Genomic DNA, 23,933 nt, shown 5'->3' on the forward strand with positions numbered 1-23,933 from the left:
TAGGACTCCTATGCTGTGATTTGCTTGTCTATTGAGGAGACCCGAGTTCGACCCTCCTTCTTGCTATTGCCAACCAAAATTGTATCAGCTTCTTTACTAGTATTTTGTACTTATATTTTTGTTTTCGTGAATACAAGGTGCATAGCTATAAGAATGGTAACGCCTAAGCGAATAATAATCTTGGGGAGGTTATTTATAACTTGAGACTATGCCTTCAAGATTTCGATCCTGTCACCCTCGGTGACTAACCTGATGACTGGTGCATATAATTTGCATGCTACTTCGTATCACATATATACGAAAGTTTACCCGTATAAACTAAAAATAACGGCTGTTCCCTCATCATAAAAATGGAAAAAAAAAGATTGGTAACCCCCCGAAATCCAAAATTAAAGCACCCCCCTAACGTGATTCAAAATAATAGCAAGTGCAACCCGTTGATTCCGTTAAACAACACAATCATCTTCATCATTTCTTCTTAATAACATCATTTAACTTCCCCTCCCCACATTTTCAAACAAACCAAAACTCTACTCCCTCTCTCCTCACTCTCACAATTCACAGCTACCTTTCTTCCATCTATCCTCAGTATTCCTCACTAATCACTACTCCCTAGTCCCTATTTTTGAATCTGTCCAAATTACCTCGAAAATTGACATAATCTCAAGTACTTAGCATTCAACAATGCGCTCATCCGATTCTTCTGACTTCTCCATTTCCCCTGTATCTACTTTCTCTCTCTTCCCTAACCCTAATTTCCCCCCTCTTTTCTCATTTCCTCTCTAATCCATCCCTCTTTTTTTCTGCAGACTCCGCTTTCCTCCGGTTTCGCAATGAGGTTAGTTAGCGTCCAATTATCCAAATTCATCTTTTTCGTCAATTTTTTAAATTTTATTGTACAATTTTTTTAAATTTTTTGGATGTTTGATAGTGAATTGAACTTCGCTGATGTTGATAATTTGGAGCATTGTATCAAGTATCTCAATCAAACTCTAGTTACTTTTGGATTTTCAGCTTCGCTTGATCTCTTCGCCACTGATCCTGTACGTTTATCTCAAATATATTTGTTGTGTTAGTCAACTGAATGTGCTTTATGCGAGTTAATAATTGAATTTGATTTGTTGAATTCTAGGTTTCGATTGCTCGGACTTGTAATTGCGTATACTCGCTGTTACAGCAAAGACAACGAGATATTGAATTTCGAGAGTCTACTAATGACCAGAGACAGCGGTATGTCTTCTCGACTTCCTTGCAGTTGATTTCCTAGTTTCTTCGATAAATGTTGCAATGCGGGTTTAATTTTGGTAGCTGATCGATAGAGTTCCGTGATCTGCTTATAAGTCTAGCGGCAGTATGTTTCTCAAGATAATGCCTTTTCGGTGTGGTTTTCCAAAATGTGATTTTCCTTTCAATTATCGACGAAATATTTCTGCTCTGGATCAGGCAGAACTGAATTTGAGTTGCTGAAAAATGCTAGTTGGCTAAAGAAGCGTAGGTTTACTAGTATGAGCTCAATTTTGGTTGGTTATTCCAATAATCTAATTGCTCCTGTAGTTGCTCGAAAAGCTAGTCCTCAGGAATAGAGCCATTAAGAATTTGAGTTAAAGTTGTTACTCTTGATTGTACGATAATCATAGAAGAGTTTATTCATTAACTTGTTCGTCGACTGTGAGCTTCTTGAGTCATGGTAAAGTATCAGCATGGGGTGCTGGTCAGCTGCTTGCCTGCTAGCTATCATTTTGCCTTGTCTGTGCTTTAAACTGTCAAGTATTCATTATCTCTAGGTGACCTTGCAAGCGTGCACATATCTCTTCAATTTCTTTTTTATATGGATCTAATATTGCAAGCGCAAGATAGTTTGAACTACTCTCCATCTCTGCATAGTAATACTTTTCCCTTCTTTTTATTACTTAAGTAAATTTTCTGCTATCTTTTGGGGCTTACGAGTGTACAAGGATGCTCTTAGCTAATCGAAATTATGCGATGAAGTAGGCCGTTGTAGATGGCATTGTCCATAATAACAATTGACAGCATGTGAAAGCATGGATTATCAAGCTTTCCTTGGTGTGTGGGACTATGACATTGACTACAAGATAGATTTGATATAGTCTTGAAATGATTTGGGGATGGTTAACATAAACCCTCATATTTGATCCTTAATTTGTGCAAAATTGAATAACTGCTTGATTAATTTTTAATTGATGTATTTTTGGCAACTTCCTTTTGCTCGGTGCTTGAACTCTGGCATATGCTTCTTCAATGATTTGTTACTTCGTGGCATGTTAATTGGACTCGGTTGCATGTGTTAGATGCAACATGCTGTATCATTGACATGTGTATTTGTGGTAAAATTTCACGGTCTTGGTCTAAAATGATGCGTCAAAGCATCGAGTTGTGTCAGATTGTCGGAGTGTCAGACACGCAATACACATTCAAAATTAAGTGTGGAAGTAATGTAGATTTCCTGTCATAAGAATAATATCTCTGCTTATTGGTGTTTTCTTACTAGTTTGTTTCCGTTATAGGCTCAATTCAGACATAACAAGGTTGGAGGCCAAGGTTGAGAGGCTTGAATCGCTGTTAGTGACCAAAGATAAAGAGATAGCAACAATTACTCGAACGGTTAGATATTTTCATAACATCTAATGGTTTTTACTATGGTTTGAGACTAATATGCAAAACTCGCTTTCCTTTTTCTTTTTTTAAATTCTCTTTTTTTAGTACTTCAATTAACTGAGCTTGCATCTTATACATGATTTTTTTTTTTTTTTTTTTAATCTCTTGGGGGTACTTCTGGCACGATTAGCCTTTACCAGGATTCTAACTCTTGAAAGAAAAAATATAGAACAAGGAAAAATTTAACAAATTAATTGCATGTGACTACCACCCGTTTTATATGGTATATCCAAGCTATCAAATACTCAATATATAAGTTTTTTGCGCGATATTGTAATTTACCATAATATGCTTCAATACCTCCACATTTTGATACCAGGTTTGGCGCGTTGCTCATTTAAGTAGTAATAGGTCTAAAATTGCAACGCCAATAATGCTTGTTAGTGTAGCTATTCATGACTGGGGTGGTTTGGCTGTTTTTACTGTGATTGGTAGTGATGATGAATGTTATATCCCCTCTCCTGTATTGCTGTTTTAAATTTTTCTCTCTTTAGGAAGCTAAAGCCAAAGCTGCTCTCAAAACTCAAGTTGAGAAGTTGCAACAGGAGAGAGATGAATTTCAAAGAATGGTGATCGGACATCAGGTTAGATTTCCATGTCTAGCTGGACCGTCCTTTTCTACTAGGCATTCTTCTCTTAATCAAAATTTATATTTTGACAGCGTTTTTGTTGTTTGTGTCCTATAACAGCAAGTGAAAGTTCAGCAATTACATGAAATGAAGAAAAAGGAAAAAGAGTACATAAAACTTCAGGTACATATTATGCGCTAGGTGAAATGCAATTAAGTTCGGCAAACTAGTGTGTTTTGGATGGAAAACTGATATTGTTTTGTGACGTTCGCAGGAGAGACTTAACCAACTTGTGAATGAGAAGAAAAAGGAATCTAAGTCTGGCATGGAGATAATGAACCTCTTGCAGGTCTGAGCCCAAAGTCCCATTCTGTCGGATGATTTTTTTTTTTTTAAAACTTGAGTACATTTTAATATTTTATGCCTAAATTTAACATTTCGTTCGCTTGTATATGCAGAAAGAAGGGAGGCAACGAGGGACTTGGAACGGAAAGAAGACAGATAATGACTTCTACAAGAAGATTGTATGTGAAATGACTTTACTGTGGTGATCAAAATTCTCATTTTGGTACCTTCCTCGAGTGCTCTCATGGACTCATGGTGGAATGAACATTGGCTTGCTTTTTTGTTTTTAACTTCTGCAGGTTGATGCTTATGAAGCCAAAAACCAGGAACTCATGCAAGAGAATACTGATCTCAGGGCATTGTTAAGAACAACGCAGGTCAGTCTTCTTAATTTTACGTATATTCCTTACTATTAGGCATCAATTACCTTTCGTTCATCACCCGTAGGGGACTTTTGGCGACTCCTTTCGCATACAGAAAACTGGCTGTATTATTAAGTGATGAAATGTATGTCAACTTCAAGACAATCAAACATACCTAAGCAAACTGAATCACAAAAGCTGTAGAATCAATCATTTCAGGAAAAAGTGATGAAGTATATTCTTAATCTAGCTTCTTAAACTGTTCCTGAGTCTCTTGAACCTTCATGTATACTCCACATGACATAGAAGAAGAAATAGTTAATTCGTAAGTGCCTGCTGTGGCCTGTGAGTGTGCTTTTATCATTGGCTTTCGCATGCAACTGAGACCTCTTCAGCCTTTCCCACTGACAGAACAGCTCTTTTAGTTATTGCCGCATAGTAAAGACTAGTTCCAGTCAAGAATGGACAAGTCTTACAATAATTGCTAGATGAGAAAGAAATTAGTATCTTCTGTAGGTTGTTACTCTTTGGGAGATGCATAGAAAAGACTAGAGGATCTAAGTCATCTAACTAAATTCTCAAATACTGCAATTTGATAGTTTAATTCTGCAGATGATCCTTTCTTTGTTCATCGATGTGATGAGGTTGATAGGATCTTGTTTTTTTCTCCTTTAACAAGACATGAAAATTGACTCCTAATTGATTTTATTTCTAGGCTCAGCCATTTCCAGTGTAGCTAACTTAAGTCTGTCAACATGCACCATGAAAGGTTGCTTAAATTTTCTAGTACTTTTTGTCAAGTAACATTATGGCAGGTGGTTCCTGGAATTAAAGAGTTCATGTAGTGCATTTACTTGGAAGTTGTGACTTTTGAGCCTCTGTCCATGCTTACAAACATGGCTTGTCTTGATAACAGGAAGATATGCGTGGTTTCCTCAACGGTTCTAACGGATCATCCAAGCCTATCTTAACCACCAATGAGAAAATTGATAATGACCTTTCACATTCTCCTTTTGGTGGGAAGACGGTATTGGCTGTTGTTGAATTTATTTTTGTTAGTGTTTGTTAAACACGGAACATAAGTTAATTTTTTATTCCTCATTACAGGATGTCTTTGACCTTCCTTTCCACATGGCTAGGGTTCAAATTGAAGAGAATCTTCGTACAAAGATGGCTTCAATTAAGGTCCTTTTTTTATGTTATTTTCATCCATGTTCTTTCTTTGGTCATTGTCTCATCTTTGACATGGTCTGATACTTTGTCCTTATAATTCAATCTTTAAAGGAGCGCTTAGGTCAATTGCAAGAGGCACAGAAAGATGCTGACGTTTCTTCTGACGCTACTGAAAGGGAGCTTGAGCTTGAAGCACAACTTGTTGAGGCAAGGAGCATAATTCAAGAGCAGGTAAGTAGATTTAACAAGTTATAAATAAATGTATTTGTATTCGAATTGGTACTCATATTTGTTAGTTGACACTGGGACTTAAATTTAAGCTACCGTAATGTCTGCTAATAAGATGGCCCAATATGATCCAGACTAAAGTCCACCCTACCTGTTACAAGAATTGACTGATTAACATAAAACTTGACTCAGTGGGTGATTTTGGCCAGTTAAAACCCAAATACATGACCCAATCCAAAACCACTGCAAGTGACCCGATTACCAGCTCTAAACATACATTTTTACATTCCAAATGAAATAACGGTCGAGTTGGAGGACTCATATAGTCTTCATTTTTGGCAACCTTATCAGAATTTCAGCAATTGATAGGATTTTAAAGCGAACGTTAATGTCCGTATGCATTGTTATGACATGCTTGCTTTGTACCAGTGTATTTCTGTTTTTTGTATGAAATGCAGTACACCCAGTAACATATACTAGTATGTTCTTTTATTTAAATCACTTCTACAACCATGAATCCGTAATGTCTTGTATCTTGATGCAGGCGTCCATAATGTCCAAACATCTTGCTAAGTCAGAGAAGCGTAGGTATATATCATAACCATGCTCTTGTTTCCCATATTCATCTAACATATGATACTCTTACTTCCTTCATCTCATTTATATATATTGTCCCAATTTCTCTCAGGGTCTATTATTAACTTTGACCAATAATATCTCATAATATACGGAGTACACTAGTTACAGCTTTTTTGAAATAATAAAATGAAAATAATTGTTTTGATAAATCAACCTATCAAGCTACACTAAGTTTATACTCTGTATAAAGTTAAAAAAAATATTTGACCATGAAACTACAAAAGTCAAATAAAGACAATATAACTGGGCAGTTTAACAGTGCTAACTTTTAATCATGTACTTCCTCCATTCAACTCCACTCTACCACTTTGCTTTTTCACGTTTGCCAACGCGTGTTTTACGCGCTAAATATCGTTAGCTACATATTTGCAAAAATTATAAAAATAAGATATTTTTAATGTACTCGTAAAGACGAACCAAACCAGATCCCACATGAATATATTTTCAATTATGTATTGAGAGAAAAATGGAATTGAATGCCAATATATGAATAGTGTATAAAATAGAATATGGTAGAGTGGAGTTGAATGGAGGAAGTATATGTTTCCAGGGAATCAATTTCAACACCTGAGATAAATCGCCTGTAGACTGTAGTTGCTCAGATATTGTCCGAAATCTGGAAATGTAGCAGTTTCTTGGTTTAATTGCAAGACTTCAGTGCTGTTCATGTACTTATTTGCAGCTGAATTCAAGGGGTATGAAAAACATCTAACACAACCTTTGGCCAACTTTTGCATCATTTGAAATCGCGATTGAGGGTGATTTCTGTAGAAATCATGTAATATGTAATTTAAGATAGTAGGAAGACATGATGTTTGTGTTGTAGTTTTCATCAGCTCTAGGCTGCATGCGGTCTATACTCCGTATTAATTTATCTATCAATAACTAATATCAGTATCCAGCTGAGTACTATTAATCGAATGGTTAGCCGTAAGTTTTATTGGGTTTGAGATTTTGATCTTCGAGTCTCCCGTATTTATTCTGCCTCTAAATGTTATGCATTGTGCAATTCTTTTTTATTTGCTTAGTTTTACTGCTTTAAGCCTTTCACATAATATAGAAAGTGACAGACAAGTCAATAAATACTCTGGAATGTAACTAACCTCGTCGCTGCTTGTTTTCAGTGATCATTGGATTCATTACAGCCTGTGAAATACCCATATCATCAGGAACAGAAGCACCCTATAGACAATTAGCTTTAACACATGAAATCAGCCGTTCTACCTCTTCTCCTTTAATCAATTAAAGACAATTTGGTTACAGAAAGCAAATTTTTTGTTGGAAAATAGGAATGCAAGTGTGCTTTTGGATGGGCGTGTACAGGGAAGTGAATGACTGAGGAGTCGTGTGATTGCATATAGTCCATTTTTGAAATAATGCTCAAAAATAAAATATTTGTCGTTTTGGGTCGGTTTTGAAAATATTTGTCAAAATGGTGTCCACGTAGGTTTCTGGACCTAAAACACGCCACTACCAATGGCGTGTTTATAATGAGTAGGGAAAGAAACTTCATTAAAAAATGGACTAAAACAAACACGTCATTGGGAATGACGGGTTTCGGAGTGGAAACACGCCACTCCCTATGACGTTTTTCTTTTTTTTTTTTTTTTTTTTTTTTTTTTTTTTTTTTTTTTTGTCAGTTGAAGAAAAAAATTGTTGTAAAGACACGCCACTGCTAATGGCGTGTTTCCTTCACAAAACACGCTATTGGTAGTGGCGTGTTTCAGGTCTGGAAATCCCGAGCCTACGTGGACATCATTTTGACAAATATTTTCAAAACCGACCCAAAACGACAAATATTTTATTTTTGGACATTATTTCAAAAATGGACTATATGCAATCACACGACTCCTCAGTCATTCACTTCCCTGTACACGCCCATCCAAAAGCACACTTGCATTCCTATTTTCCAACAAAAAAAATTGCTTTCTGTAACCAAATTGTCTTTAATTGATTAAAGGAGAAGAGGTAGAACGGCTGATTTCATGTGTTAAAGCTAATTGTCTATAGGGTGCTTCTGTTCCTGATGATATGGGTATTTCACAGGCTGTAATGAATCCAATGATCACTGGTCAGGGGGGGCGTAGGCAAGCAACTTCCTCCATTATGAAGGAATTGGAATTCATGGGAATTTCCAATCCATGTGAATTGGGGTAACCAAACAACATACCCATTTTGCAATTACCATGAATTTAAGTTCTTGTGTTGTTAATGGGTAACCAAACGACCCCTGAATGGGTACTTGGCGGGTGGGCAGGTGGGTGGTAAGCGGGTTGACGGGTATCCAGATGGAGGAAGGGCGGATACAGGTTTGTTATATCACTCGTCAGGCAGGTGGCAGTTGGGACTTTTCAACCCGTCGCAGGTGATGGGGAGGGTATGGGGGAGGATTTTAGCAGATGGGGCAGGTATGGGGTACCTATCCCCCGCCCCGTTGACATCCCTAAGCTGTCCCTATTGCGAGCATCAGTTAATCAATCGACAGTTTACAGAGCGGTAATTAAAAAAAAGTTTACCACAAATCGTCAATTCTGAGAAAGAAAACTGGCTATTATTGAAAAAAATTGTCCAAGTTTAGAGTTAAGATGATGGCTCTCTAAATCATGAAGAGACACACCATAAACAATTATGGATAACTTCTCCATTTGTTCTTCTAGCTACTAATCCAGCAACATATACTCCTTGGATTGAAAATCCAGCTTCTTCATCTTTTTCAGCATTTCTCGCCTCAATTAATCCAATCATCATCTCATTCACTGGCTGATACCCTATTTTAGGATCTCTTGCTTGTATAAGCACTACCGATATGATGGAGCCTTCATTAGCGCCATCTTTCACTTCCTTTTGCGCTTCCTCTTTGGCTTGGACCATGGCTTCTTGCTGCCATTTCACCACTTCTTTTGTACCCATTTGAATCTGCAGGCCTTCTATTACGAGATCGTGTAACTTGTCGATTGCATTTGTGAGAATGGCTTCCAACACATTGTTTGGAGTAGTGTTTGAGTTTACGTGTGATCTTCCAGTTATGTTGGTTGTCGAAATGTCGGTCATGGGCATTGATTCTAGGAGCCAAGACATTAGTTTTTCTTTTCCCATGTCTGCCATTTTGTTAAGTACCTGTAATCAAGTCTCAAGTCAAGCTACATTGTACAATAACATTCGATACTGATACATCTTTATTTGTTTACAAAGTCATGAACTACATAATTAATTCAACGATATGAGTTGGACATTCGTTACCTCAGAAATGGTGGCGGATCCAGGCTCATTTGGCAACACTGCCGGAGAAGAAATTTGTATTGATAAATCTTGAGAATCTCCATCAATAATTATCTTGTTACCATTAGAAGTGTAAAGATAGCTTCCTTCCAAATCTAGTCTTTCAAACTTGTTACCCCTCTCACCATTATCATTATTAGTAGCTATATTATCATTGTTATCACTCGTACTTCCTAAATGGCTTTTTAACCGTGTTAATTCGGAGCAAAGCCACTCCTCTAGCTCTTGTAATTCGGTTTCTAGGTCACACACTCGTCGGAAATTCCCATCAGCAACCGTCTCAGTACGACGACTTTCTTTAGAAAAAGGGGAATTTGTAGACGTTCTTCTATTATTTAGAGATAATGGTAACGATACTTTCCTAGGAAGGAGAGTAGGATTGATCGCTAGCCTAATGGATGAAGACGAGTTTGAACATGACAAATGACGACGACATGAAAGGTAGAATGACTTTAATCTCGAAGAGGGTTGCTTCTTATTTTGATTTTGCATTGTGATTAATATTTGATGAAATGGAATTGGTTTTTGATTTGTATTATATATTGGTGGAGATAATTAGTAGGTGAACGTTGGTTAATTTAATTATATGTTTGAAATATGTTATTTATTGATGAGTTTTAAACGTTTTTGAAAATTTGTTTGATGATTGCTAATTGCATGCTTGCAAATAGTAACGGTAATGAGGTGATAGCCGTGAAATAAAGGCATGATCGTTTTTGTTATATTGGAACATTTAACAATTATTCAATTAACGATATCATTTTTGAATATGGACTCGTATAATTATAATTGGCTAATGGCTAATTGCATGCAATATGAAATACACACGTTCGACCTAATAAATTTGTGATTTAAATGTGTTCCATGAATACATTATTCTTCATATTCGAACAACCATCTTATACCTCTCTGCTCCGGTTATTTGTATACCTTAATTTTTAGCACAAAATAGTTTAGGAGGAATGTGACCATTTATAGTAATTATTTTAAGATGACAAGTGGATCAAATGTTGATAAACACAAGAAGGAAGAACAATTGAGTTAAGTCTTCAATTGATGATTAAACGATGCCTCAATACAAGGGTTATGTAGTTTACAATAGTCAAGCCTAGCAATCGTTTCCCATCTTTTCCTACAACATATCCTACAATTAAGGTAACAAGACTATACAATGAATAATATCACAACATATTTACGGAGTAAATATCATAGCAAATATCCCGAGTATCTCGAGCAATATTCCTGAGCATATTTCCCGAGTATATTCTTTCACTCCCCCTTAAGTTGAGCATTAAGGTAACCGAATGCTCAACTTAAGCTGTAAATAAGTGAACGCTTCTGCTCCAAGAGCCTTTGTTAAGAGGTCCACTGTTTGTTCCTTACTTCGAACATGGGATGTCATGATGTTTTTGCTAACCAAATGTTGCCGAACGAAATGACAATCTATCTCAATATGCTTCGTGCGATCATGAAATACCGGGTTCTTTACAACATGTAACACGACTTTATTATCACAAAGAACACGCATGGGCTGGTCGTGATTAACTCCAAGCGACTTGAGAAATGCCTTAACCCAAATTAACTCATTCGTTAAAGGTCGCTTATCGCACGGCATACTCGACCTCTGATTATTTAGCAACCGTTGGTTGCTTCTTTGCTTTCCAAGAAATCGGTGTTTGACCAAGTGCAACAAAATAACCGGTCAAGGGCCGTTGTGACAAGGGACAACCTGCCCAATCCGAATCCGAGTAGCCATGTAATTGCAAATTTGTCTCCGTATGCATCACAATCCCCTTTCTTGGACTTCCTTTTAAATATCGAACCACTCGAATTGTCGCGTCCCAATGCTCCTTTCGTGGCTCATGGACAAACCGTGACAATGTATGTACCGTGTAGACCAAATCTGGCCGAGTGATGGTCAAATAAACCAGCCTTCCTACCAGTCTTCGATACATCATAGGATCCTTGAGGACATAGCCTTCGGCAAGTGCAAGGTTGTGGTATTGCGGTAGTGGAGTGTTGATCGGTTTCGCACCCTCCATCCCTGCTTCTTTTACAATTTCCATTGCGTACTTCCTTTGGCTAAGAAACAAACCCGTGGAACCGTGAGCCACTTCGATTCCTAAGAAGTATTTGAGCTGCCCAAAATCCTTGATTCCGAATTTTTTTATCAAAAAAAACCTTTAAATTATCGCATTCCTTTGTATTATTGCTCACTACTATCATGTCATTGACGTAAATTAATATTCCAACAAAAACGCCTCCTTTATTGAAAGTAAACAAGGAATAATCTGCCATGGATTGTTCGAAGCCATACCGTTTTAAGGACTCAGCTATCTTGGCGAACCAATTTCTCGAGGCTTGTTTTAAGCCATACAAGGACTTCATTAGTCGACAAACTTTATTCCGTCCTGCTGCTTCGAAACCTTGTGGTAGTCTCATGTAAACCTGTTAACTCAAATCTTCGTGCAAGAAGGCATTATTCACGTTCAACTGAGCAATATTTCATTTCTTTGCGACGGCCACAACTATTAAACATCAAACACTTGGCATCTTGGCAACGGGTGCGTAAGTTTCATGATAATCCACCCCCTCAATTTGGGTGAAACCTTGTGCTACTAACCTTGCTTTATACCTATCGATAGTACCATCTGCCTTGTATTTGACTTTGTATACACACTTCCAACCAATGGGCCGTTTACCCTCTGGTAAATCCACTATTTTCCACATTCCATTCCGTTCAAGTGCTGCAATTTAGTCAGCCATAGCATTTCTCCATTCCTCTTTTTTTGCGGCATCAAGGTAATGGCGTGGTTCTTTGATTGCGTCGATGGCAGCTATAAAATTCTTGTGAGACGATGAAAAACAACTAGCTGTGACATAATTAATTATTGGATAACGAGTACCTTTCGAGGAGTGCGGTGATTGAGCTGGGTAAACTGAGCTTGTCGGGTTTATAACACGAGTGGATTTGCAAATGTAATCCTTTTTCCACGTGGGCTCGAATTTTTCACGTGCACCTTTGCCAACTTGTGGTTCTGCCTCCACAGTGGGTGTCTCCCCCTCGACACTAGGGCTGTTTCTCTCAATAACACGATCTGCCACCGTGTCCTGCTACTCCTCTTCTTGTTCACCCTGTATATTCTCATTCGCCACAATTTCCCTTACCGTATCATCCAAGTCAGTTATCACAACGTTTTCGTCAATTTCATTGCTAAGCTGATTTTCAGTCGATGCAAGAGGATTTGCTAGAGGAAAAACATGTTCACGAAATATTACATCCCGAGACACAAAATTTTTCGAGTCTTCAAATTGTATAATTTCCAACCTTTCTTTCCTCTTGGATAACCAATAAAAATACAGCGCATCTCTCTTTCACTAAGCTTGTCTTTTGGTATTTCTTTATTGTGGGCATAACACAAGCAACCAAAAACTCGTAAGTTATCAAGATTGGGTTGCATTCCGTACAAAAGCTCATAGGGTGTACGACCATTTAGGATTTTTGTGGGAGTTCGGTTGATCATATATACAACGGTCAAAACACATTCTCCCCAAAATTTAATAGGCAAGTCTGCTTCAAGACATAAGACCCTCGCTTTTTCTAGGACGTGTCTATGTTTACGTTCTACCCTTCCATTTTTTTGAGGAGTACCAATGTTACTAGTTTGGAACACCATCCCGTTTTCAGCGTATAAAAGTTTCAATGGTCTCGAAAGGAATTCAGTTCCATTATCGCTTTGTATGATTTTAACTTGCTTAGCAAATTGGGTTTGTACCATTTTGCAAAATAATTTTATTAAATCGCCTACTTCTCCCTTATCCTTCAAAATATGGACCCATACACTCCGACTATGGTCATCAACGATAGTTAAAAAATAATGCACCCCGGATAAAATACTAGCCTTGTATGGAGCCCAAATATCGCAGTGAACTAATGAGAATAAAATTGGACTACGTTTATTAGTTTGCTTAAAAATAGACCAAGTTGGTTTCGCTTGACAACATGGGTCACAAACATACTCGGAATTTAATTCCAAATGGTTTCCAATTAAAATAGATAAAAACGGTAAAACATTGCTAGAGGGATGACCAAGTCTTCGATGCCGTACCCTTCTAGTATCGACCTTCATCCTTGCTGCCACTTCATCCACCCGTGTCATATAATAGACCCCATCTCGTTGCTCACCCCATCCAATCTCCGTCTTCAAAGATTGGTCCTGTATTTCACAATAATTAGAATGGAATGTCACAATGCAGTCATTTTTCATTAATAAGTTGTTGTATGGAAATGAGATGACAAGTCAAGGATGTCACATATAAGACGTCTTTCAGTTCAAACGATTTATTTAACACAACACTCTCGTGTTCTTGTGCTGTAATTTTGGACACGTCTAGTAACTCAATGGTATATGGCACGCCTGTCCATATGTTACTAAGCAAATCCCGACGGCCCGTCATGGGATACGAAGCACCACTGTCAAGCATTCATTCAATCAATTGTATACGATTCGTACCTGTTAATTTCTTAATACCTTCAAGTTTACCAAGGATATTTCGCAGCTGCTCAATTTCCTCACTCGCGAGGTCCTGCTTGGACGATTCTGCTTCACTCGAATTTGTAGCATTCGCAGTTTGGCTATTATTTCCATAGCCTCTGCCTCCTCCTCGTCCACTGCCGCGTCCTCCTCGATGTCCTCTGCCACGACCTCTCACAGGATAACCATGCTTTTCCCAACATATGTCTTCCGTATGCCAAGGTTTGTTGCAATAAGAGCACTTTGGGGGAGGTTCTAGTTCCCCCTGTTCAGTAGTTAATGAGGCACCGCGTCCACGACCTTCACTGGTCCAAGCAACCATTGCCACTTCTGTTTGTTCTTCTCTGATTCGAGTCACTGCCTCGTGACGCTCTTCCCTCAAGACCAGCGCATATGCTCGACTTAAAGAGGTTAGATTGTCTTCCATCAATAAGTTCGAGCGGTCCATATAGCGCCGTGCTGAGACCCATAATGAACACGTGCACTTTCTCTTCTTCTCGCTCCTGAATCAACGCTGCCCCGACTCAACAAGAACACTTCGGTACCCGACTGTAATTAGCCAACTCGTCCCAAATGGATTTCAATTGGGTATAATATTCCACCACGGAACGAGTGCCTTGCTTACACTATGTAAATCCGTGCTTGAGTTGGTGAACACGGGGTGCATTTCCCGAAGAAAAACGATCCTTCAATTCCTTCCAGATTTTTGCCACGGATTTCGAGAAGGTTATGCTAGGATGCATCTTTTCGCCAATAACGTTTCAGAACAAATATTTGACCATGGTGTTACATTGATGCCATGCCACGACCTCATATGATTCTTCTTCATCAGCAGTGGGTTTCGTGACAGTTCCTTCGACAAACCCCAGTTTGTTCTTGGCGTCAAGACCGTTACGAACCACATTGTGGACGCGGGCCACGGGGGCGCTTGGGAAACAAGCGTTTGCATTTGTGGAGTCGCCACCAATTTATTGTGGAAAATTGGAAACCGTTCGAATACCTCATGTCATGTCAAGACACAAAGTAGTGACATGAACACTAAGAACTCGTTACCCTTAGCATTCTATGTCTAGAATGACTCTCGTGGATGCCAATGAACACGGATGTTCACAGAGATCTGGAGTAAGGGGTGAGGGTACGTATTAGGAAGCTCTTTTGATCGAACACCTAATCCTGCCCGCCTCGATAGAGGCCTCTACTAATGGTTAGGGAAAATCGTCTATACTCGATATATTGTCGATTATATGCATACAATGCAACATCCAAGTTTTGATCCTAACATATGAGAATTAGACTAAGTCGGTGAAACATGCAATTTAACATGCAATTGAGTCGAAGTAGGAATTAAGATTGATTACATGTGAAAGCATACAAACAATGCGATAAAAGAAATACAATAATACAATAAAGAAAATTACAATAATTACAATGGATTAATGATTTATGTCGAAAATACCTTTAAAAACGGATAATTTGAGAAAAAGAAATAAAGGAATAAACGAACAGATTATTAATGATAATACGAATGACAATTAATTGAATACGTAAACTAATTAAACTAAGTCAAGGCAGAACGGAAGTTCAGAGACAAAAATCAACCTGGAACAGGCGCAGCAGAGTTGCGCCCTCTAGAAGAGGCGCAGCAGTTGCTGCGTATGTTCCAAGGCTGAGTTCTGGCTATGAAGCCGGAACTGCAAATCGTTAATATTCGTGGGTGAAATTTAATGATTGATTACGATATTCGACTCGGATGAAAGTGATTTAATACATTAATTACATGTGAATGAGTCATAAAAACGATAAAACATGGATGAGACGAATGTAAACGAATTAATTACATGAATGAAAGATTGATTAGTGACATGAGTGAACTAATTAGATTAAACATGACGAATTAATGAAGAACTAATGACGAACATGATAAACAGATGGGAATATACCAAAGATCGAATACCAGAAACTTAATATGAATGAATCGAATCTCTACAACCCGGATTGACTTTAATGACGAAAACCCACAAATATTGGATTATAAGGGATTTAAGTCGGGATTTAACGATGAATTATATACTAACAGTGATTAAAAATATGTTGAATTATTATGTGAACGAAACAAGAGCAAATAATAACGAAAGAAAACAAAGAAACGAAACTAACAGAGGACGAAGGAAGAAGAAAGGAAGCAGGAACTGCGGCAGCCTCACGAAGAGGTGCAGCAGGTGCTGCGTCCCTTCGAAGAGGCGCAACAGTTGCTGCGTCCTTTCTCGACGTCTGTCTCCTGATAATCCGTAAAAAAAGGTTTTAAACATGGTTTTACAAATCGGTTTTTAGAAGTACTTTCGACATAAACCTTACATGATGATTACAAAAAGTAAATAATAATAAATAAAGAAGGATTTACACCCTCAGACTTACATGTTTGACGAAACGAGATGAACTAAGTTTATGTTTTAGTGATGCTCCACTCGAATGTAACGAAAGTGCCCTCGTAAAAGGAAAACGAACAGATTAATTAAGTTGATTATGGTGGAGTTGGTTAAATTGGTCGGTCATGCGAAACGAGGCTGGTGTAACACCCCCATACTCCAAGTGCCTTACCAGGACCACCCAGGTATAAGGATGTTACCATCTCGGTTACCCGAGACAATGATAATCAAATAAACAATAATGAAACAACGTTTAAATAGAAATACTTAGTGAAAGGTTACAATCTCAAAACCAAAACCAAAAGTACAAATACATATTCTCAAACTGATCATTTCGATCTAATCAAATGTTTATAAAAACTACTAAGTTACAGCGGAAGACTTCTATCATCAGATCGTGGCACATCCCAGCTATCCCAGTACTCAACTCATATCTGCTTAATATCTGCTCACCATCCCCGAATGGATCACCGCAGGTTTTAAAACAATAATCGGGGTCAGTACTATTTACATAAATTATATAACCAATAGAACAGTAAACAATACAGCTCATACAATCATACACAATCATCCACTCAACTCCATCTCCGTCACCGACTGTCCACTGGACCGGCCCTGCCAGTGGGGGACCGCAGCCGTACCCACCAAATTCCCGCTCATCATACCGAGCGATAACCCTGTCCCATTAATGTGCACATCCCCTTCCGTGGCGGGTTCCACGAAGGGCGAAACTAGGGCGTGAAGCCACTCCCGCAAGTGACTCCACTCAGCCGAGAACGCATCTCGAGAACCATAGACAAACAATCACAATCACAATATCAACAACCGTCTGAATCTATCAACAATGTATAATCACAACCGTCTCAACCAATCAACCACACTAACTACAAAGACAATCACCACACATTATGTAAGTAATCTTTTGAGTAGGAAATCCTACCCGGAAAGCACAACAATCGACGATCTCACAAAATGATATCAAAAGCTTCCTCTACGAATCCTCCTCCTAATATACAAACACATAATCACTACCAAGCATACAAACAACAAAACCCCCAAATCCCCAAACTAGGGTTTAACAACCATTAAAGAAACATCATAAAAATGGTATATAGGTCTTACCCTCGACGCAAGGATCACAACGGTATAAAGGAAAGTGAAATCCGACCTTCCAAGCTCCGGGATTTGCCAACAATGCGATTAAAGCTAATAACGTAGTTTGCTTTCTCTTCTCACAGTGATTAGGTTTTGAAAAGTGATTTAGGAACAATGACGAAAGTATTATATACTCTAATCGCATTATTAACAAAACCTGAGAAAACAGCCCCCGTAAACCGGCTACTCGATCGAGTAGCTAAGGTACTCGATCGAGTGCCCCCTTACTCGATCGAGTACCCACTTTACTCGATCGAGTACCCAACAGGTCAGAAACTATTTTATTCCGCAACACGCCCTTACTCGACAGAGTAAGGCCTACTCGATAGAGTACCCCAAGACTCATAAATACGTAGTATTACGCCTTCCCTCCTAAAAAGAACTTCGTCCCCCGGTTCAAACCACAACAAAACAAAGACACACACTACGCATTCCCGACTCAACAACTAAAACAAAACTCAACATAAAACATGTTACTAACCCAAACTCAACCCGACTCAACGACAACAACCATGCCGACACAACATAAAAAGGGTATAAAACTCATAAAACTCTTTGCGATCATCTCCTACCCCCTAAAAGAAACAAGGTTACGTCCCCGTAACCATACATACCTGATCGAAAAGGAAAGGGTAGCGCTCTCTCATGATATCCTCTGCCTCCCATGTAGCTTCCTCAGTCTCGTGGTTAGACCAAAGGATCTTAAGCAAAACTGTCTCACCACTCCTAGTCTTCCTAACCTTCCGGTCAAGAATCTGCTTAGGTACCTCAAGATATTATAAAGACTCATCTAGCTCTAAGCTCTCTGCCTCTAACACATGTGACGGGTCACTCACATACTTCCGCAGCTGCGATACATGAAACACATTATGCACTCTCTCTAACGCAGCAGGTAAAGCCAGACGATAAGCAACTTCCCCAACTCTCTCTAAGATCTCATAATGACCGATGAACTTCTGGCTCAGCTTGCCTTTCTTCCCAAATCTCATAACCCCACGCATAGGAGACACTTTCAGAAGAACCTTATCCCTAACATGAAACTCTATATCCCGGCGATGTAGATCTGCATAACTCTTTTGCCTATCCTGAGCTGCTCGCATCCGTTCCCTGATCATCTTAATCTGTTCAACCATCTCATGTACCATCTTTGGTCCTAGAACCACTGCCTCAGCACTGTCGTCCCAACAAATCGGACTCCTACATCTCCTCCCATATAAAGCCTCAAACGGTGCCATGCCAATACTAGTGTGATAGCTGTTGTTGTAAGAAAACTTTATCAAATCCAACCTCTGTTCCCAGCTACCACCAAAGTCCATCACACAAGCTCGTAACATATCCTCAAGAGTTTTGATTGTTTTCTCAGTCTGACCGTCTGTCGCAGGATGAAAAGCTGTACTCATCTTCAAAGTTGTTCCCAAAGATTCATGCAACTCTTTCCAAAACCTTGAGATAAATCTCGCATCTCTGTCAGACACTATGTCCTTAGGGACTCCATGTAACTTAAGCACATTCTTCCTGTAGGCCATAGCTAATTGTGCTTTAGTCCATGTATCTTTCATTGGCACAAAATGAGCTGACTTGGTCAGTCGATCCACTATTACCCATATCATGTTGTTACCCTGTTGACTCTTTGGCAAACCCACGATAAAATCCATAGAAATGGATTCCCACTTCCACTCAGGTACCTCTAAAGACTGAATCTTACCTTGTGGTCGTCGCTGTTCCCCTTTAACTCTCTGGCATGTCAAACAACGGGCCACAAACTCTGCTGTTTCTTTCTTCATCCCAGGCCACCAAAACGTGTTCTTCAAATCCTTGTATAGCTTGTCACCGCCTGGATGTACTGAATACGGTGTACAATGTGCCTCTGTCATGATTGTCTTTTTCAGCTCCTCATCATTAGGGACACACCACCTACCATCGAACCTCAAACTACCATCTGTATGAATGGTTAATCGAGACACTGTCCCTTTATCTACTCCAGCTCTTCACTCAACCATCTTAGGATCCAAAGCCTGTTTACCACGAATATCCTCATAAAGATCAGGCTGTACTGTCAAATCTCCGACAGCATCTCCTCTCTGCATCATATGTATACCAAACTTCCCCACCTCATCTCTCAACCTCATCAAAGATAGAGAGCTGTACACAAAGAATGTACACTCTTCCTACTCAAAGCATCTGCAACCACATTGGCTTTCCCTTCATGGTAGATAATATCCATGTCATAATCGCCAATCAGCTCCATCCACCTCCTCTGTCTCATGTTCAACTCCTTTTGAGTGAAGATGTACTTGAGACTCTTGTGATCCGAAAATACTTTAAAGGTCGCCCCATAAAGGTAATGCCTCCAAATCTTGAGTGCAAACACCACTGCACCCAACTCTAGATCATGTGTAGGATAGTTCTCCTCATATGGCTTCAATTTCCTAGAAGCATAGGCAATCACCTTACCGTTCTGCATCAACACACATCCCAACCCATTGTTTGAGGCATCTGTATAAACCTCAAAGTTCTCGATCTCTTCAGGCAATGCCAAGATAGGAGCTGTGGTCAAACGCTCCTTTAATGTTTGGAACGCCTTCTCACAACTCTCATCCCAACGAAACCTGTTCTCTTTCCTCATCAAAGCTGTCATAGGTCTAGCTATCTTGGAGAAATCTTTCACGAACCGTCTGTAATATCCAGCTAAACCCAAGAAACTCCTAATCTCAGCAACATTCTTTGGTGCTTCCCACTTTGTCACTGCCTCAATCTTCGCCGGATCCACAGCTACTCCCTCCTTAAAGATCACATGCCCCAGAAAAGCAACTTTCTCTAACCAGAACTCACACTTGGATAGCTTAGCATATAACTCATGCTCCCTCAGAGTCTGCAACACAATCCTCAGATGCTCCTCATGATCCTCCTTAGTCTTAGAGTAGACTAAGATGTCATCGATAAACACTACCACGAACTTGTTCAAAAACTGTCTGAAGATTCTGTTCATCAAATCCATAAACACAGCCGGTGCATTACATAACCCAAACGGCATCACCACATACTCATAATGACCATATCTCGACGTGAAAGCTGTTTTTGGTATGTCCATCTCTCTAATCTTCACCTGATGGTATCCCGACCTCAAATCAATCTTGGAAAAGACTGATGCACCACTCAACTGATCAAACAAGTCATCTATCCTTGGCAAAGGATACTTATTCTTCACTTTGTCACTCGGTTCACTCTCTCTCGTAATCTATGCACAACCTCAAACTCCCATCTTTCTTCTTCACAAAAAGAACTGGTGCTCCCCACGGCGATACACTAGGTCTAATGTATCCCTTTTCTATCAGATCATCTAACTGTTTCCTGAGCTCCTCCATCTCTTTAGGACCCATCCGGTACGGTGCCTTAGAGATTGGCCCCGTCCCCGGTTTCAACTCAACGGTGAAATCTATCTCCTCTTTCGGTGGTAACCCGGAATCTCCTCTCGAAAACGTCGTAAACTCTCCCACCACCGGTATCTCGATCAACCGTCGGACTCTCTATCCGGTCATCTCTCACATGGCACAAGATCAAAGGGCACCCCTTCCTCGGATAAGACTTCAAGGTGACAAATGAATCAACTTAACTTTGGGTTTGACTAGAAACCCACGATAAGACACACTAACACCCTTAGGCCCTCTCAAAGACACTTTTTTTTGATGACAGTCTATCTTAGCTTTATACTTTCCTAACCAGTCCATCCCGACTATCATCTCAAAACCGTCAAAAGGAAACTCTAGCAAGTCTAGAGGCAGATCAACTTGCCCAACTATCATAGATACATCTCTAAACAACCTCTCACATGATACAGACTCACCCGAAGGTATAAAAACTGTCTCACTTACAGACTCATATACCCTCAAACCCAACCGTTTAACATGACTCGAAGATACAAACGACTGAGACGCCCCCGAATCAAACAAAACAAAGGTATGAATACCGTTAACAAGAAAAGTACCAGTGATAACATGTGCATCCTCCTCACCGCTTTCTTGTCCATCATGAACAGACTTTCCATCGGTCTTCATCCACCTCCCCGGACAAGATCTTGGTGATGTGGTCGGCTTAGCACCCGACCCCTGATTGTTGTTGTTGTTCGTAGCTGGTTTCTGATAAGAATTACCGCCATTGCGGTTACCTCCACCCTGATAGCTCTGACTTCCCCGGTTAGACCATGACCCACCTGGTTTGTTGCTCGCATAACTCTGCGCAGGTCCCTGAGAATAGCTCCCCCGAGCCGACCCCTGAAAAGCTCCCGGTGCACTCGTGCACTCATGTCTCTTGTGGCCTACACCGCCACAGCCATAGCAAGTCATTCCCTAACTACCACTACCACTCACACGGCCACGCCCAAAGGAAGCCCCGGCACTGAATCCTGACCCAGAAGAAAACCCCTTAGCTTGATTGTGGTTGCCTTTCTTGTGACTAGATTGGCCTCCACCCTCACTCTCAGCCTTTCTTTTCTCACTCACTCTCTCCTGAGCCATCTCAACCTGCCTCTCAGCTCTCCCAACCCTCTCATAAGCTTCCTTAACATCGGTAAGGACTCCTACGGGTAACTTATCCATAATCTTGGGTGTCAACCCTCTCTCAAACCTCAGCGCCAGGTTCTCCTCACTCAGACCCATATCCTCAACATACCTAGACTTCTCATTAAACTGCTTGTAATACTCAGCAACTAACATATCAGATGTCATCTTAAACCCATCAAACTCCTCTCTCAGCTTACTCCTCACATGTTCCGGTACAAACTCCTTCCTCATGGCTCTCCGAAACTCGTCCCAAGGTATAGCAGGTAAGCCCTGGTTCGCATACATCTCCCTAGCACTCACCTTCACCGTATCCCACCATTTGCCAGCTGCGTCCCTTAGGTAGAACGCAACTTGTTCTACTCTCATCTCATCAGGACAATGAACTAGGTCCATAATGTTCTCCATCTCACGATGCCAGTTGTCAAGAAGGTTTGGTTCCCCGGTTCCCGTGTACTCTTTTGGGTTAAACCTCGCTATATAGAGACTGATCTTAGAGTGATCAACCTCCTTATCCTTATTCACTTTCTTTAAGGCCTCGGTAAGAGCATCTTGGTGCTCCAACATCTTAACAATATCATCCATATTTATGGTCTCAGCTCTCGCATAATACGCGTTTCTCTTGGGTGGCATCTTGAAACTATATAAGAAAGGGTAGACATAAACACACGCACTAAAACCTCAAAACACGAAAACAGGCTGCCCAGAACACACTCGATCGAGTACCCAAACCTACTCGATCGAGTAAGAGGCTAATCGATCGAGTGCCCAACATACATGATCGAGTGCCTCGATTCCAGAACCCAAACAGACCTTCTGACCTCTAACATACTCGACCGAGTAGCCCGGCTACTCGATCGAGTGACCCCCTACTCGATCGAGTGCCCGAGGTACTCGATCGAGTGCCCAAAAACACGATTCTGGATTCAAAATCGTCAAATACCCACTCGATCGAGTTAAACCCACTCGACCGAGTATCTCTCCTACTCGATCGAGTACCCCCCCTACTCGATCGAGTCATGCTGACTCGCATAACTACCCGCATGTTATCTCACATCTCCCAACATACTAAGCAACATTATAAACGCAACATGTGATATAGCTAGGCATGCAATTTCTACCAAGCTTTTCATATAATCAACGAAACAGTTATGTCATATTATCAAACGCCACATAGTAATCATCCAACATGCTTTTCTGTTCCAACAACAGTTGTATATACTTCACCAATCTTTCATTCATAAACTCAACCTCCTACTCCAAACATCCAACAATTATGACATACTTCATCACATCCATACACAAGCTAACAAACAACACATACGACTTGACATACACCCCCCATGTGGCCGGTTCAAAATTGTAGGGCGATTTCGCGACTTTAGGACGTCTCCCAAGCCTTTGCATTAGCTCCTACAACCTTTACCCCGGGTTCATTTTAATTGACTCCCTATATTCATTGGGTTCATTGGTTACAGGTTTCAGGATCGTCGCTCTGATACCATTTTGTAACACCCCCATACTCCAAGTGCCTTACCAGGACCACCCAGGTATAAGGATGTTACCATCTCGGTTACCCGAGGCAATGATAATCAAATAAATAATAATGAAACAACGTTTAAATAGAAATACTTAGTGAAAGGTTACAATCTCAAAACCAAAACCAAAAGTACATATACATATTCTCAAACTGACTGTTTACTGATCTAATTGAAAAGTTTATAAAAACTACTAAGCTACAGCGGAAGACTTCTATCATTAGATCGTGGCACATCCCAGCTATCCCAGTACTCAACTCATACCTGCTCAATATCTGCTCACCATCCCGAATGGATCACCGCAGGTTTTAAAACAATAATCGGGGTCAGTACTATTTACATAATTATATAACCAATAGAACAGTAAACAATACAGCTCATACAATCATCCACTCCACTCCATCTCCATCACCGACTGTCCACTGGACCAGCCCTGCCAGTGGGGGACCGCA

The 23,933-nt window shown here is 40.0% G+C and overlaps 2 protein-coding genes across 2 annotated transcripts; one reads left to right on the plus strand and one right to left on the minus strand.

Moving 5' to 3' along the window:
• The first annotated feature begins 480 nt into the window (after positions 1-480).
• LOC141592437 (uncharacterized) lies at positions 481-6,962 on the plus strand. Its single transcript, XM_074413110.1, has 15 exons — positions 481-723; positions 810-838; positions 932-1,043; positions 1,133-1,230; positions 2,526-2,622; positions 3,171-3,260; positions 3,366-3,428; positions 3,520-3,594; positions 3,704-3,769; positions 3,890-3,967; positions 4,869-4,979; positions 5,060-5,137; positions 5,237-5,356; positions 5,898-5,941; positions 6,543-6,962. Exons 1-15 carry the CDS (start codon positions 685-687, stop codon positions 6,577-6,579), a joined length of 1,137 nt encoding a protein of 378 aa, XP_074269211.1. The 5' UTR covers positions 481-684; the 3' UTR covers positions 6,580-6,962.
• Positions 6,963-8,571: 1,609 nt separating this feature from the next.
• LOC141591200 (uncharacterized) lies at positions 8,572-9,822 on the minus strand. Its single transcript, XM_074411575.1, has 2 exons — positions 9,233-9,822; positions 8,572-9,109 (listed from the first exon to the last, which is right to left on the minus strand). The coding sequence occupies exons 1-2, from the start codon at positions 9,761-9,763 to the stop codon at positions 8,594-8,596; spliced, it is 1,047 nt and encodes a 348-aa protein (XP_074267676.1). The 5' UTR covers positions 9,764-9,822; the 3' UTR covers positions 8,572-8,593.
• Positions 9,823-23,933: the final 14,111 nt, after the last annotated feature.

Source organism: Silene latifolia, chromosome 7 (genome assembly GCF_048544455.1).
Source record: "Silene latifolia isolate original U9 population chromosome 7, ASM4854445v1, whole genome shotgun sequence".
NCBI classification, from domain to species: Eukaryota; Viridiplantae; Streptophyta; class Magnoliopsida; order Caryophyllales; family Caryophyllaceae; genus Silene; species Silene latifolia.